Source organism: Catharus ustulatus, chromosome 5 (assembly GCF_009819885.2).
Source record: "Catharus ustulatus isolate bCatUst1 chromosome 5, bCatUst1.pri.v2, whole genome shotgun sequence".
NCBI lineage: Eukaryota > Metazoa > Chordata > Aves > Passeriformes > Turdidae > Catharus > Catharus ustulatus.
The window spans coordinates 68672982-68690582 of record NC_046225.1 but is presented as its reverse complement, the minus strand read 5'-3'; the positions used below and the strand labels follow the sequence as shown (position 1 = coordinate 68690582).

Sequence of the window (17601 nt, the reverse complement as noted above, 5' to 3'; positions counted from 1 at the left end):
GTTCTACCAGTGTCAGTGCATTTCCCAAGTGAGGTCTCGTTTCTCCAGCCTGGTAAATGTGAGTGTTTCCTTGTGGTCGATCAAAGCCTATTGACTGCACTGGGGCTCCATGTGCATAAATGTTCACCTGCTCTGCTCAGATTCCTGCATCAAGGATCTGGTGTGTGATGAGGAGAAGATACAAACAGAATTCTTACAGCAGTCTGGTCACCGCTGCTCGTTCCTGCTTATATAACTACACAACATTTCTTAGGTTTTCAGCATAGAAGATGGTTTAATACATGAAAATCCCACGTATTTCCTGTATAGAGAAAGGTAAAGGGCCAGGCCTTTTCTGGGAAAAACAATTAAACCTCTCCTCAAGAGCAGTGTGCTGCACAGTGAGAAGTATCCACTAAGAGGTATTGCTGAAAACAACAGATTCCCTAACTGTCAGTAGTCAGGCATGAATAAAGAACTGCTTGGGTGGGACTAATAATAATGCTTTAGATGATGACTGCATGTTTTAGTACTTTGTTTGTGGCTTTACCATTTGAGCTCTTTCATTACTTTCCCACAGAGAGAATTGAAGTGACCTTATGGTCACTTCAATAGTGAATAGATATGATAGATCTGGTATAATTTCAAATCCAGCCTTAGGATGAAGGAAGAATTGGTTCAGGTTAGAAAGGACCTTAAAGATCATCTGGTTCCAACCCCCTGCCATGGACAGGGACACCCTTCACTAGACCAGGTTACTCAGAGGATCTGAGTGAATCAGAAGTCCCATGTTTCTGGGGAGCATCGCTTTCCAGTTAGGCTGTAGCTTTGAGAAATGTGTTCACCAAGGATGCACTGGAATCTTGGTGGTGTAAGTGAGAAGTGGAGATGGAACAAGGCACCAGAATAAGTGCTCAGGTGGTGAAGTGAAGAGAGAAAATAATTTCTCATCAGAGCTTGACGTGTGAGTCCAAATTTCCTTTGGTGCATAATTGCAGAGAACTTGGGAGAAAGGGGGCTGGTAAGGGCAGCCTTGCTGACGTACCAGTAGTCACCCTGCTGGTTGTAAAGTCATGCAGGTGTTTGAATGGATCAGTCAACTATTTCATACAGTTAATGGTTACTTGGAAGGTTTTGATTCTGAGAAGATTTTTGAAGGAAAAGAGAGAAACTACCTAAATTTTCTCCCTTCACCTTCAAATTAGCTTCTCTATAGCCTGCAGTCATTAGAGGTAGCTGTATAAATATATTTGCCTTTTTCCTGTCATTTGACACTGACAGAAATTACTAAAATGATACATCAGATGTTATTTTTAATGTTTTTATCACATTTGGCAACCTCTCTAATAGTTAACTTATATTTTCTAGCATTAGCAGGAAGAGAAGTTTTTGGAATATGTAGAAGGAAAACGTAGACCACACTCTATTCTGCTGCCCTTTGGTTGAATAGCAAGCTACCAAAGTACTCAAAGTTTGTGGTGAACAGGAATATATACTAATATATATTAATATCTTGTGATGATAAGTAATGCATGATGGACTATGCATTAACCTTCCTGACAAGCAACTCTAAACTTTAGCACCAGATAATCTGTTGACTCTCTGGTGCATTCATTAAGCAACTTCTGTCCAAAGCATACAGTAAATTATAACATAAACTGAATTTTTAAAAATGCATGTTGTGTGCAATAAACAAATACCTGTGAATCATGGTTGAACCAAAAGCAAGATCTGTGCTATCCTTGCTAATGTTAAGAAATAGTCCTGCTGCATGGAAGTTGTTCTTGTGGTACCATGCTATGATGAGCTATGTGTGGAAAGTAGGTGTTTGAAAATGTATTTAAATGTTTCACAGCAATCAAATTGCACTTAGTGAGTATGGAAAAGTGAAGTAATAACCTAATGTACTTCAGAGTTTTCATATGTTGGGCAAAATTACTTTGCCCTGGGGCACCACTGATGCAGGTTCTTATATATGACTTACTGTGAAGCTAGTAAAGTGTGTAAGAGACTTAAAGCATGTTTTAGATTGCAAGGATTGCTCAACAGGTGATGGCTCTGTTTCTAGTTTTGTTCCCATCCTTTTAACTTGTTCTATTTTTATCATGGTGCAAGATAGCAATTTGATCTTCTTTTGAACTTTGGTATTCAGCTCCCCAGCACAGATTGGAGCTCTTTTATATTCCTGTTTTGGGTAAGGATACATAGGTGGCAAATGACTGGAAAACTGCAGCATGATGTGCTATTGAACTTGATTTACATAGAAGTTTTACCATTTTCCCTCTGCTGTCTCTGTGGAGAAGCACAGGGATGTCTTGTTCTGTTGGCTGACAGAGATGACCATTTAATTGTCTGTGTGAAATCTCTTTGGCTTGTGTCTTATACAAATACTAAAATATTAGCATCTCACATCCATGCTAAAATACACATTAAGAATGTGTTTTATACAGAATCACAGAATATTCTGAGTAGAAAGGACCCCCAAGGACCCTTGAGTCCAGTGCTGGAGTGAATGGCCTGTACAGGGACTGAACCCACAGTGTTGGGGTTATTTAGCACCACGCTCCAACCGAGCCAAACTCAGGGTGTACAAATCATCTTCAAACGTATTTGGCCTTGAGGGCTAAGATGAGAATTCCATGTTTTCTTTGCCAAAGTCAAAGAACATAACAGGAGTGAGTTCTGTTCTGTTCTCTGAGTTCTGCCATAGTAAACAAGAGATACACAAAGGAGCAGATGAGATATTCGAAGAGAAAAGGCTGAGGTTATGGAAGATCTCACTAAAAAAGTTTAAATGTAATGTAAAATGTTTAAATGATTTAAATGTAATTTGAAATATTTCGGAAAGTAAAGAATGAAAGAATCATTAGAAAGAATGTGCAATAATGCAGCCTTCTGTCGTGGTGTTTGGGACCCATTTCACATATTTATTCATTCTAATAAGCAGAAGTGTAAATGTTCCTGCTGTGGCTTGGGTTAGTGTCTGGAGCTGAGGTTCCCAAGATCATGTATCAGATAAATCAATTGTGGAACTTGCCAGCCTTGGTGGGATGCCATGAGAGCAAAGATCCTGACTGCACTGGCACTCAGAAACATCTAAATTGGGGAGTTATCTCTGTAGTAAAGAATGCCTAGATTCTAGTCTGATAATAAAGCCAGAGGGATTTAAGCCAAAGTATGAACCTTGTAGAACAGTGTAGGGTGAAAATGTGAATATGGATCATTTCCCTATATGGAGTGGTTGCCAACAGCTTTCAATCAAATACTTTAGAATGAAATTAATGTTGTGATTTTTCTGTGAGTGCAAAATGCAGACTATCAGAAGCTGGTTTATAGTAGCTAGAACTAACTAGAAACAAATGCTGGGATTAAATGTGGAATGTGCCTGAAATTCAGCAGTAGTGCAAAAAACAAGTTCCAGTCATAAAATGTGTAGCTGAAAGTACATGTACAATATCTATTCATCAGGTGAAAGCCTAGCTCAAAATGGTAGTGATAACTGAGCCTTCAGAAACTCTGCAAGTAAGGAGAGCAACTGCAATTGCTTAACACTGCTTATTTCTACAGTCAGAACTGGATTTTCCCATGAGAAGTATGTACAACAGAATTTGTCCAAAGAGCTAAATTTGATAAGACAGTGAAGTAATGCACAAAGCTAGTACTGTGCTGAAAGGAAAGCAAAAAATTTTAAGAGATATCCACTGCAAACCTCTCTACACAGAAGTTTTGGAAAGTGGGCAGGAAGGAATTGGTTTGTTAGACAGGGAAGTGTTTTATCTTTCTGTCTTCAAGTGGAATGGGTAAGCTACGCTATCTACTGAAACTTAAAACTCAAATTCCAGACCTTTTACCTCTAACAGTTACACTAATCACTTTCTGAGAGATTTTTTTATGTAGATGTAGCAAAAGATATAAAAAAGAAAATAAGAACCCTGAGAATTATGGCCATGCATTTTGGCAGGAGCATGGTAAAGCTCCAGCACAGGGAAATGCTTCGAGTAATGTCTGAACCAGAAAGGCCACTTCATAGCAAGTAGTTAGATTTGTTTGAAGAGTGTCTAATGTTTGAAGTCTCAGGCCTTGTTTGAGTGCTCCTGGCATACATCTGCCACTTCCCTCTGTGTGTGTGTTTTGTCTCAAGGCAATACATTGATAGAATTACTAATGTAATTGCAAGTAGATGGTTATGGTCTGTGTGAAGTGGATCAGAATTAGCACACTATGGCCAGCATCACATTATACTCAGTGATGTTCAGTTTTTAGTGAATGGTGCATATCTGTAAGTAAAATTCTGTAGTGCCATGGAGTCAGAATTAGTTACCTGTGAACTTTACCCTCCAGATCTTCACCTAATGCTGTGAGATGTGAAGCTGAATGTCCTGGATGAAAGAAATCAGTTATTTGTACATATTACCTGTCCACATTAGAGAGGTGCATTATGAGTGCAATGTGTTGCTGCTTCTGTAAACAGCAGGAGATGTGGCCAAATACTGCTCTAGGATTATTATGGTCTCTCTATGTTCATACAGCTGGGCCTCTATAGTGTTGGCAAAGCTTCACATATCCCCAAGTGTCACTGCCACTTCCTAGAATGATTCCAGTGGCATTAAAATGCACCCACTTGGATGAGCAGGTTTTAATGCTGTGATAGATAGATAGCAGATTTGTCAGGATCTAAGCAAAATGATTGTAGCCTCTGGATTAGAGTTAGTTGCTGTCTGGTCAGATCTGGGAAACACTGATTTCTGTAGAGGTGTAGCAGATAACATTTTGTTAACACTTTGATTCATTACCTATAACATTTTGTGGTGTCATCCCACGTTTGATTTTCCCTTCAATTCCCTCAGAGTTTGCACGATCAGAAATTTTCATGATTCTCTTGGTGAAGCTTCAGGCAATTGCTATGCTGTCACAGCTACATATGGAATAAGGGCAGAATCACTGGCCACAGTGAAGAGGAAACAGATTACAGTGTGTTTATCTGCTGCAGTGAATATTATGTAAGCCAGAGGATCCAGATCCTGAAAGTGTGATGCAAGGAGTAGAAGTGGGATGCTGACAAAAAAGGTATGGAAAATTAAAGCAGTGTTAGACCAGGTGAAAAAGCAGTGTAAATAAGGAACTCTGCACCGAAGTGCTGTGCTGTTTGAGATTGCATGATTGTGTTTGGTTCTTTGTTCCCAAGGTGCACAACTCTGGCCCTCCTAAAAGATAGGGAGAGACATCATTTCATTGGTGAGCAAAAATCTAAAGTGAGGAAGTATTGAATTGTTGAGTCCTATTTTGCTAGAGGGAGACCATTCCCTTTGGAGCTCTCCAAGGCACAGAAGAGTCTCAGGTTTAGGGGCTGCCTTTTGGTATTTATTAAATATTGGTGGTATATTCACTAGTTCCTACCATTTTAGGCACCAGTGTTCCTCCCTGCTTATGTGCAGAGGAGAAGTCATTTTTTTTCTATTTGATCTGGGGTTCTACCACAGTGGTATGTGTAGGGTCTCTTCAGACAGAATTACAACATCTTAGAAGAATTTAATTTTACTCAAATGTTCCTCATTGCTTCACCCACCTCCAGCAGCAGTAGTGGAACTGACAACATTAAATTTCTGCAGCAGGGGAAACAGAATATTTCTGTGCTTTTAAGAAAAGGAACTCACAGGGAGAAATCCTCTTACAGAATCTTCTAGCCTTGTCCACCAAAAAGGGTTGGTTGCAAAATCTTTTCCCAAGGAAGAACAAGAAAGCAAGTCCAGCCATTTTGTAACCTTGTTTTCTGCAGTAGCAAGTGGCACCTAAAGGGAAGAAATTGCTTTCCATTTGCAATTCTTAAATGTACAAGTTGGTATTACCTATTGTCTTGATAAGAAAGCTGTGAATAATTATTTTGGGTCATGAAAATAGGCTGTGACAATAAAGTTCAGAAAATTTATCCATCAGGAAAAGAAAAGCAAATAAAAAAAAAATTAAAGATGGATACTTCCCCCCCCAAAAAAAATACTTGGTGGCAATTAATATTGGGTAGTAAGTATGCTAACTTTTTTCACAAAGTTTTAAAAATGTACTTTATATTGTTATATCTACTGCAAGATTAATGAAGTTTTTTACTTCAGGTGCTCATAAATTTTTAGAAAGGTGTGATACATTTATTTAAAATTCTATCTCAACTACTACAGTAAAGGTTTTCCTCATGAGAGATAATGCATTTGAATTTTCTGGCTAGAACTGGATTGTGACTACTTATGGCAAAATTTGCAATACAATGTTTAGTTGTGTTTTCTTCTAAAATAAAATTCTGTTTAGATCCTGTAGTAATTTTTCATTGTTTTAATCCAGTGAAGAACAGTTACAGCGTACTACACGATAATAAATACTTACCTGCTCCTATTTGATATTTTAGGGGTTTTATACAATATGAGTAAGCATACTCAAGTTTTCAAATGTATTAGCAAAAAAGTGTTATGATCTCCTTAATCTCATTAAGTATTTTCTCTCATTCTGATCTAAAAATAGGAATAACCTTTTGTCTTAAAATTGATGAGACAATGGAGAACACTTATCAGAAAGCAATCTTAACACAAAAAAGCAGCAGCCTTCTATTAGCTTTTTAGTGCCAACTGAAAGCCTGATTTGTAAGTAATAAAAATAGCTTTTGTGCATAAAGTTCTCTTGCTCTGAATTTATATTGAGGTGTGTCATCCTCCCCATCTTCCCTCACTTCCCTGTGTCTGTCCCAAGTAGTTCACCAGAGTAAGAAAACCCTTAGGGAAAACAAAAGTGATCTTTAATAGAGATGCTTGTTGGTGGTTACTTACTCAGTTCCCTCCTTTTGGCAGAACTGAAAGGAATGGAGTACTCCATTATTTCTGACACACCAGAAAAGCATCTCTGAAATTACAGCAGATGTGGAAGAAAGACTAATAAATATCACATAAATTATAGTGGCCTGGGCAGTGAAGGAGGAATCTGACATGCACAGTAACTGCATTTGGCTCATGACTCCTGTCAGATGATGAATTTTCAAGTAATTAATACATGATTTAAAATGTCTGCAAGATAGTTTGCCTTATATAGAACCTGGGGTTTTTTTAGTATGAAAATGTGTACAAAGCCACTGCAAGGATTGTCCAGTTGTCATTGTCTGATTAAAAATCCTGGAGACCTTAGTCTGATAAGAAATCTTTTGCATATTGAAAGCTATTTGTTCACAAGCCAAAATATCATGTTTATTCAGCAGACTCCTGGTTATACTGTTTTTTCCCCCCTTTGTTAGTGAAAATGGTACTTGTTGGGTCACCAGGCATTCAATATGGGACGATACTGGCTTAAGCTCATTAGCTGCTACTAGCGTGTGGTGCTTTTGTCCCCCTTCCTTTCCCTGCCCTCCCCCCACTCTCCTTTTCAATAGATACAGAGTCATCTGAAAAAAAGATAAGGGATTGCTTTTGCTTCTGTGTGATACCATGGTCCAGCATGAGTGCACTAGATTTTAGCTACCAAATCTAATTGTATGCTCAGCTGCTTCAGGACCATACTTTTGCAACTTGAATTAACCAGATCTTATCTGTGATCCATCTTATTTCATTCTTTTATGTCTTATTTTCTAGATCTCCTTGCATTGATTCCAAACTCACAGCAGCACTGCTTGGTTGGTAGTTATTTTCCTCCTGCCCCTTTTCTGCTTTGCTTCCTCTTTTCACAAAGGGTCTGGTCCTTTTTCTTCTTCCTTACAGTGTTACCGTGACATTTTGTGTACTAAAGGTGATGCAAAATGTACCTGACTTCAATTTTGATCTTCTTTCTGAAACCCTTTGTTATTCCCATGTGTAGGGACCCCATAATGTAGCTTACTTTTTGCAAGGAGGACTGAGATGTGTTTCACTAATTTCCATCCCGCTGGTTGTCCTAGAGATGGTGACTAACCTGCAAATTGCTGTCTACATGTCTGATCTCCCCATGGGATTATATTTTCTGTTAGGTACTCACATCTGTTATCTTAGCCCATTATTCTGCCTCTTACTTTAAGCCTCTACTCATTTGGTTCCATTGTACAAACATGGTCTATTTTCCATGTTTTATAATCTGTATCTCCTGGTTCTGATATCTTACAGTTTCAAATTACTGCCTTTGTCTTCATTTCCCCATTTACTGTAGTTGTGGGTACATTATTTTACATTATTTCCTTTTACCAGTGTTACTCCTGGATTTGTTGTGTCTAGGCTCCAGTGATTTGAGGAGCCTTTTTCAGTGCTTTCAGCTGTTTTCAGTGACCTGTATTAGTGAGAATCATTACCTGAACCTTCACTCACTGAAGTTCTTGTAATCTGTGTGTCTCCAGATGGATTGGGCAGATCAAGGACTGCTAAAAGCTCAGGGTCTTTCGCTGCATGGTGTTATTAGTCCTTTTTTTTGGCAGGCGAGGTTGGTTTTTTTGGTATTTATTTTGTGTTGTTGGGTAGGGTTTTTTTTTGTTCTTGTTTTGTTTTTGTGATATGGGGTGCATACTGTTATGTTTACTAGCTGTAGAAAGAGAATAACTTGATTTTTTTAAGCCATAGTTTTTAACTTGGTTATCTGCAGATCATTGTTCAGACAAGGCCTTGAGAAGTTTGATCAGGCTTAAGCAAGGAGTTGGAATAGAGGATCTGAGGAAATCCCTTCCAGCCCAAGTTATTCTGTGACAATGGCAATTTTATGTTTTGACATTCTTAAGATACCCATTTTAATTCATCCAGTGTTGTGAGATGAGTGCACCAGTAGCACAGTCTAACTGGATTATTTACTGCTTTTTGTGGAGGCGTGCCTCAAGCTTGATGCCTTTGCAGCTTCAAGATGTATGCAATGAGAGTAAGAATTATTATTAAGCAGTACAGAAGAAATGATGGATTAGAGAATGCAGATGGCCCGATCCCAAAATCCATACCCTGAAAATGGAGCCATCCTAAAAACGGCTCCTCAGGCGGGATGAGCCCGGCACCACTGGAGGGCACTGCGGCCGCACGGAGCCGCTCGCTGCTCCGAGGGAATTCCGAGCTCCATCCCAAACCAAACTCTGCTTTACTCCCTTGAGAATCCTTGAGAAGGAGCTACAGATGCAGCAACAGTTCAGAATTCCGAACTCCATCCCAAACCAAACTCTGCTTTACTCCCTTGACAACCCCTGGGGAGAACTACAGATTCAGCAATGGTTCGGAATTCCGAACTCCATCCCAAACCAAACTCTACTTTGCTCCCTGGAAAATCCCTGGGGAGGAACTACAGATGCAGCAATGGTTTGGAATTCTGAACTTCCATCCCAAATCAAACTCTACTTTGCTCCCTTGAGAATCCTTGAGAAGGATCTACAGATGCAGCAACAGTTCAGAATTCTGAACTTTCATCCCAAATCAAACTCTGCTTTACTGCCTTGAGAATCCTTGAGAAGGAACTACAGATTCAGCAGCAATTCAGAATTCTGAACTCCATCCCAAACCAAACTTTGCTTTACTCCCTTGATAACCCCATGGGAGAAACTACAGATTCAGCAGCAGTTCAGAATTCTGTACTCCATCCCAAACCAAACTCTGCTTTACTCCCTTGACAACCGCTGGGGAGGAACTACAGATGCAACAGCAGTTCAGAATTCCAAACTTCCATCCCACATCAAACTCTGCTTTATTCCCTTGAGAATGCTTGAGAAGGAACTACTGATGCAGCAGCAGTTCGGTGTTTTGGTTATTTTGTTCTTGGTTTTGGCGTTTTTTTTAAGGAATTCTGCACTCCATAACTGTGTGATATGCTTCCCAGCAGGTTTGCCTTTTGCCCAGGGATTTATAGAATTTGTCATTAGTGGTTTCTTAAGAGAAATATGATTTTGGTTAAATCTGCTGAATCACAGCTTGGAACACTGTCATGTTATTAATTGGGTTGGAAGTTTGTCTTGTGTCCATGTTTTCAGAGAGGATGTTGTGAAAGGACATGAATTCTCTTTTGGTTTAGTAATTTATTCTGTTCTGGTTTACCTTTGAGTTTCATTTTATCTCTGATTCCTCTTAAGAGTTAATATAGTTGGCTACATTCTATCAGAGATTTTGTTGGTAATTTAGACTTCATCTAACTAAAGAAAGATTAGAACTTTCTCTTGCAGATTCACTTGGAGTTCAGGTACACTTGCTGTTCTTGCCTTGTTTAATGCCAGATTTTCAGACTGCTGTTTGTGCCTGGAGAAAGAAGGATTTTCATCTGTCAAATGAGTCTATACAGCTTGTGTAGCAAGTTACCCTTTTATCTTGTAGATATTTTAGAGCGGCGTGTTAGGTGGATAGGAGCATTTGTTAAGGAGTGATGGAGTTATGATTTTTTTTTTTTTCTGCATCTTTGTAAATGAAAAAGTTTCATTTTCATCAGCTGCTTTGAATTCAGACCTGACATCCTTAAGAAGCTTTGCCAGGCTACAGCAGTACTCAGTTATTAACATGTTTACATGATGTAGAGCTATCAAAAATGCAAGTTGGAGGAATATGCCAGTTGTAAGCATTATAACCGTGTGCATTGATAAACAAGGTGAGATTCAAAAGTGATTTCTTCCATAGCAACTGACAATTCAATAGTTATTCATCATGGTTTTTTACTGCACGTTTTTGGAAGCACGTGAGACTAGATGTGATGAAATTTTGATTCGATGCGACAGTCCTTGGATTTAATCATATATGAAATTGGTTACCTTGAGCTTGGATATGATGATTATTCTGCTGAGCTTTCATAATGTTCATGATGGTGTATTTTTCTATATCGTGTATGTACTGGACCTGGTAATACGAAAAATCTGTGCATGTAGATTTTAAAAATTGAAACCATCATCTTGCCTGGTTTAGGAGCACAAAGGAGTCATTCTGCCAGACTGATTTGTTTGCTACAACGGCATAATGTTGAAATAGGCAGGGTTAGCTTTTAAAACCCTTGGAGAACCTGTTTAGGGCAGAAAATAGTGCAGTTTTAGCTTCTTGCATGTTTGAAAATTCTGTATGAAAAGTGGGTGTTAGCTGATATTGTTGCCATAAAGGATCTAAAATTCTAGCTTGGATCATTTAAATTTCACCCAGTGTGGTCACTGGCCTGAAGGATTCCAAGTGGGCTGGTGTCCCTGGCCCAAAAGGCTCACTCTTTATTAGTTCTTGTGGCCAGAATGCTTTGGGAAATGTCTGGAGACTGAGCTGTAGTGTTTCTGCAGGAGGTGTGTTTTGATGGGAGATTGAAGGGCTGTTTGTAGAGTGGGGAAGGGAAGCTTGTGATGCTGCTGTCCATAGTGTAGGTGCTACAGGAACTCAGCCTGTGGGGTTTCTGTGCTGGCACAACCTCTTGGAGATAAAACTCATCTGGTTTATATTGTTACTAATGATATCACCCTTAGGTCTAACCTCTTACTTGTTTTATATAGTGCAGTACCTTTGTGTAATCATTGTACGCAAGACTTATGCTGTAGATGGTTAACAAATGGTTAAAATGAAAGCTGTGATTTTGCTTTCTGCTTTTGATTTAATAAAATTGATGATTCATAGATCTGGTTTTCTTGGACTTTTTTGTAATGCATATTAACAGATATTGAGGCATTTTTGCCTCTGAAGATGGAAAACAAAGCTTTTTTTAGTAAAACTATAATGAAGTACATTCAGTTTTATATTAGTGCTAACATCTATCTAATACTTGATAGCTTGTGACATTTCTTATTAAAAATATTTTCTTTTTGTCTTAATATAGCAGTGTAAGACTGGAAACATCTGGGCTGAATGGACTTTAGCATCAAAAGAAGTTCTCAACTGTTAACTCAAAAAATTAACTACATCAAAATGAAGCAGGTACCAGAGATCCTTGGAAATACCAATGGGAAACCTCAGAATTGTGAAGTGAATCATGAATGTTCTGTCTACTTGGGCAAAGCACAACTTTCTGCCACTCTACAGGAAGGTGTCATGCAAAAATACAATGGCCATGAGACTCTTCCATTTATTCCAGCTGATAAATTGAAAGATCTGACCTCTCGGGTGTTTAACGGCGAGTCCGGGGCCCAAGATGCCAAGCTGCGCTTTGAACCTCAGGAAATAAAGGGAGTTGGAACACCCCCCAACACTACTCCTATCAAGAATGGCTCTCCAGAAATAAAGCTGAAAATCACTAAAACCTACATGAATGGGAAGCCTCTTTTTGAATCCTCCATTTGTGGAGACAATGGTGCAGATGTGTCTCAGTCAGAGGAAAATGAACAAAAGCCAGCAAACAAGGAGAGGAGAAGCAGAAAAAGAAGCATAAAATATGACTCCTTACTTGAGCAGGGTCTTGTTGAAACAGCTTTAGTATCAAAGACTTCAAGCACCACTGAAAAGAAGGTAGTACCTTTTTAATGTTTTCTGTGTTTTGTGAAGTTTATTAATCATACAGGAATTTCAGTGTTTATATGCTCATCTTCATGCTTCCCACTAATGGGGAGTCATTTTCTATGCCTCTCTTTGTCTCAACAAAGGACAAATGCACGCTAATTCTGGTACCTGATTCTTCCCCAGGATAGGAATACCCTGTAAGTTCTGTTTCCAGATCAGTAAAGTAAGTCTCCAGAGCAAATCCAGGGCATATGAAGTATGTGATGTATGAAATAGAAATCTCTCGATATGTAGCCAAGACCTAGTCAGGATGTGACCTGAGCAAGGGAGCTGAGGAGGCCTCTTCAATTAGAGATGGTCTTTAACTCCTGGAGAATGAGGTATTCTGACTTCTTAATAAGCAGATGTTTGAGGAAAAAAACCCCTTCCTTTTTCTCTGTTTCTGAATCTGAATTAAAATAAAAATGTACTTAGCAGTCAGTTGGCTCATGAGCTGGCCTCTTTGCCTTCAGATTTTGGCAATTGGAATGTAGGCCCTATGCCTGTTTGTCACCTGAAAAGAGCTGGTTTTGTTTATTATAACCCAGTAACTTGTTTTAAATGAAAATATCTAGATCTTGTATTTGGTGTCATTGATTTTATGGTCAAGCTCTTTAGTTTTCTGTTTCTTTTAAACATGGATGTTTCACTTTTTAAAATTTTCCTTACCAAGTTGTAAGTAAGAATGCTGCCGGGAACCCTTTTCCCCCTTCATTTAGGTTTTGTTGCTAGACTCCATTTAAAGGAATGTGGTTTGCAATAATTTTATCCCAGAGGAAAAACCCTACATAGCAGGGATACTTCTATGTATATTAAGTTTCTCAGTGAATAATTCAGAATGGTGTTGTATAACAATGGTAAATGTTAATGAATGCTTTGGATTGTTAAAAGGTCCTGGTTTTGCACACCTTAAACACAGAACATACATTATGGTTTTCTGTCAGCTGCAGTTAATCATGGAATTGTGGATTGAAAAATACCTCTAAGACCATCCAGTCCTACCATTAACACAATCCTATTGGTTCTGACTTTCTTCTAGGTTGCACATACAGAGAAGAAATACAGCTGCTGTATTGCTGATTTTATTTACAGTTCTTTTCAATAAAACTAAATAATAAATGAGTTCACAGAACTGTGTAAATGTGTTTCTAGGTACCAGAAATATTTATCATTTGTTTGTGGTTTGAATGTATAATTTATCCTAAAATTATTAATACTCTTGTTTTCAGGAATGTTGTTCAAGAGTTTGTTTTCCTGAATTTTGTTAAGGATAATGTTTTAACACTAACTGGTTCAGACTTTTCTGAATCATTATGCAGAGGTAAAAGGTATGGGCAGAGTCAATATTTTGAGTAATTCTTTGTCCAGGTCATTGTTAATGAGGATAAATTGGACTAAAAGGTGGCATGTTCAATAGCATTGACAACTGGAGCATATTTATGTGGATTTGTTAGTTTGGTTTTTTTCATAAAGAGGAGGTGCTTTTTGATATGTCCACCTATGCAGTTTGTTCTGAAGCCTTTTACATTGATTGTCCATTAAGAGTGGCATTTAATTTTTTCTGGTGCACAGTTCATTTCAAATGAAAAGAAGGATTTGTCTGGCTTCTTTGAGTTGTCTTTTAGGCAGAAATGGTCAGGAGAAAACCTCATCAGCACTGTTTCCCAGAGTGGCTGGGACTCAGTGGCTGGTGAGTGATGGGGTTATTTGCTCCCATGCCAAACCCCTGAATCAAGGCAACCACCTGCTTGATCTCAGACCTTGCAATATTGCAGCCCTGTTCTTTTCAGAGAGTTTGAAGCAGAGGGTCATGCTTCTGGCTTCTTTTTTTCCTTGCACTGTGCACTTTAAAGCATAAAGGTCAAAAGGAGAAGCGTTTAAGGGTCGCAAGATGTTATTTTATAACTCCTTGATTGAAAAAACCTGGGGCTTTTCTTTCTCTCATAAGGAGGGTTTGCAATTGTGTGGGTTTAAAATAAGGAAAAACAAATATGAGGGAGCATGTGAAGGAGATTTTTCAAATGTTTGTCCACATGTACTTGTCAGGCCTGTGACATACATGTGTTTTCTGTGATGATAACTGTAATATCTTAGTATCAGTGTTCTTTGGTTTCAGGCTCTAGCTGATACTTCATGGCCAGTATCCAAAGCCTTAATGTTAGTGCATCATACTGTGGTTTTATATAGCTGATTGTGGCTGCAAAGTGGAAATTAGGTAAATATCCTTAGAGTAAAAGTTGATTAATTTTGCTCTCAGATACCTGTTTATTGTAGGTTACAAGTTAATGCAGAACCTGTTTGTCTAGTTTTATTTTTCAGCTGGTTTCTCTCTCAATTTCTGGTTGTCCAGCCTCTTACTCTTTTGATTTAACAAAAATCACCGTGATTCAAATGCTGCCTTTTGTGTGGGGTAATTATATCTCTGTCTGATGGGCACAGCAGATTACTATTGCACTGAGGTGAGAGGCATATCATGTAACAAATGTTCCAGTGCTCTGCTGCTGGCTGTTCTTGTTGTTTGGCATTTTTTGTTAACAGAAATGAAGGCTGTTTGAAACTTTGTCTGCAAGCTGGTTTTCAGCTGGGAGTAAATGTGATCTGCCCAGCTCTGATGTGAGTTAGATTTCTGTTGATAACCACCAGCTTTTCCAGGCCTCTGAGAAACAGCTGTAATGCTTCCATTTTCCCAGGGTAAAGGAGATGAAGTGGGACAACCTGTTGCTCTTTCCTCCTCCCCTCCACCTCAGTATCTCTCCACCTGAGGAGTTTACTTTAAAATCCAGGCCTCTCATGATAAGGCTTGGTTTAGCAGCTTTAATGCCAAGGCACCCCTGAATGTTCTGTGTTAAGGATGGTGGGTATCACATGTTAGAGTTTTGAATCAGTGCCAGACTCGTGGGCTCCAGTAGCTGCTCATGTGCCAGGGTGCTCTGGGACTGAGTTTTGTCCTGACTGCCTTTTTTTTTTTCCCCCACTGTTTCCACTACCAGTGAGGAATGAGATTTTCTTACTCATTGCCTTGTGTTAGAAGCGAAGCAATCCTGTGTAGAGGAGAACGGCAGAGGTTTGTTTCATATATTAATATGAAGCAATCCAAGTACAATCCCTAGAGCAATCCAGAGTCTCTGTACAGGAAACAGAGCACATACATGTGAAGCTCTCCTGCTGTGGGTCCCAGGATAGGTCTGTGCTCTCTGACTGGGAGCAGCCCAGTATGTGATCCTGGCACAGCTGAGCTCATTCTGCAGAGGCTGGGATGGGCCTACAAGTGGCAATTTGCCCTTTTGGCTGGCCTTCCTGGCCTGGCTTCCCAGCACGGGTGCAGTAGCTCACAAAAGCAGCAACACTGTGTCCAGAACAAACCTGGAAGTCCACACTCTGCTCTACTTGCTAGTTTAAGGTTTCCAGCTGTGTAATGTATGTACATGATCCAAAACTATGCCTTCCACATAGCTTCCTATCCACTTTTCTTGTAGTTCTCTTCTAGTATTATACCAGCAACTTGGCAGGCTTTTACTCTCTCTCTGCAGGATATGGCCTATAAATGACCTTGCAGTAGCTACATGGGGGGCAATTGCAAATTGCTGGAGAAATTCCAATGGTCCTTGTCATATGTTTATGTTGCTGTTTCATCTTCACAGAGAAAAACTTTCTGGTTAGCTCTGTTATATCCAATACATACTGGCAAAGGTTTAAAAACCCAATGAGAGTAGAACTGAAACAGTCTGAGGATGATCTTCTAATTGTGTCTGTGGTAACTAAATACAGGTCTGGGGACCACTGAAGGTGATGATATTTCTCTGATGTTTGCATCTAATCAGTAGAGGCCAGCACAAAGCAACAAGTTCCCTTTTTAATATTGGAGAATGGCATTTATCAAATGTTTTATTATCCCATTGCAGATTGTACAGACAGATCCTGAGATTGCTCATTTTGTCTTCTTAATTGTCTTCTTAATTTCAAAAATCAAAAGAAAAACAAGTAAAATAAGTGTGTGTTTTCAGGGGAAGGACTTGATTGTTTCTTATCACTTGTTAGGAATTCCTGGTAAAGTACACTGCTGTAATTGTCACAAAATGTGCAGCTAAGTTACCACAGGAGTCAGGATCTGTAGCTGTAGGATAAAATGAACTCAGTTATGTTTTCCTTTTTAATAAACTGTCTTGAAGTGTCAGATCCTGTCTTGAGTGATAACACAGGCTGTGTGGCTGATGTCACCAGGATGCCAAAGGAGAAGGAGTAATCCTAAAAGTCTCTCCTGGGTGATCCTTTCAGAAACAAGAGAAATAACTTCTTACCCTTTTTGGAAGAGTTTCTGAACTACTGTTTTACATTAGCCCTTAGTAAAGGATTAAGTTTAGCTAAGCCTTGAGAACTTTTTAATGCTAAGCAGCTCATGATGTGCAGCAGTAATTGTTACTTCAGAACTTTAAATTGTTTTTTCTTAATGCCTCATTGGAAAAGTATCTTAAAGAACCACTTGTTCTTTAAGAAGCACCAAAAAGCATACAGCATTATACTGGCTTGAGGGGAGATTAGAAGCTGTGAGTATTCTCAGAGTGGCTACAAAATTAATTGCAGAAAGCCTGAGTATTTGTTCAGGCTTTCCATACCAGACTTCCTGTTCTTGTATGTAAAAGTGGCTGAATAAAGTACACTTTTTACGTAAAACTGTTGTCCCAATAAGTATTATCTAAATACATTTTTTGTCCTCTTTCTTCATAAACACATTGTGGGAGAATCCAAATCTAGTATGAAATATCTTGAAATGTTGACTGAAATATTATCTAAGGATAGCACCTCCAAGTTAGATCAAGGAGCCATTTGATTCAGTGCCTCAGCTCAGGGTAGGGTTCAGTGGAGGAGGCATAATGGAGAATACAGATACTGCAAACCATGGAGTGATGCTCCTTTTGAATATATTCAGCCTCCAGCAGTTTGTGACTCAGAGGTTTCTGGAGCTGGTGACTTTGTATTGAATGGCTGTAGATGGCTAAATTGATGGAAGGAGACCTCGGGTTCTTTTTGAGCCAGTGTGAGCTTTTTCAATCCAGTGCATTAAATAACAGCAGCTCTTTCACCTTTTCAATTGCTACCTACTCATTTTACTAGATCCTCCCATAATAATAGAGACAGGGATCATGGACTTCTGTTATTCTGATTGTTGCATAGATTTCTCACAAACCTGCTCTTTTGAAATTTTTAATTTCAGCTTGACCAGTCCTAGTGTGTTGTT

General features: G+C 39.0%; 1 protein-coding gene across 5 annotated transcripts in view; it reads left to right on the top strand.

The window, feature by feature from the left end:
• NSD2 (nuclear receptor binding SET domain protein 2) overlaps nucleotides 1-17601 on the top strand; it is a 99164-nt gene that overhangs the window by 27664 nt on the left and 53899 nt on the right. For all 5 annotated transcript variants that reach the window (XM_033059927.2, XM_033059926.2, XM_033059928.2 and 2 more), the window contains one exon: nucleotides 11710-12335. In XM_033059927.2, coding sequence (XP_032915818.1) covers nucleotides 11739-12335 — 597 coding nt within the window. In that variant the 5' untranslated portion in view covers nucleotides 11710-11738. The remainder of the gene's footprint in view (nucleotides 1-11709; nucleotides 12336-17601) is intronic.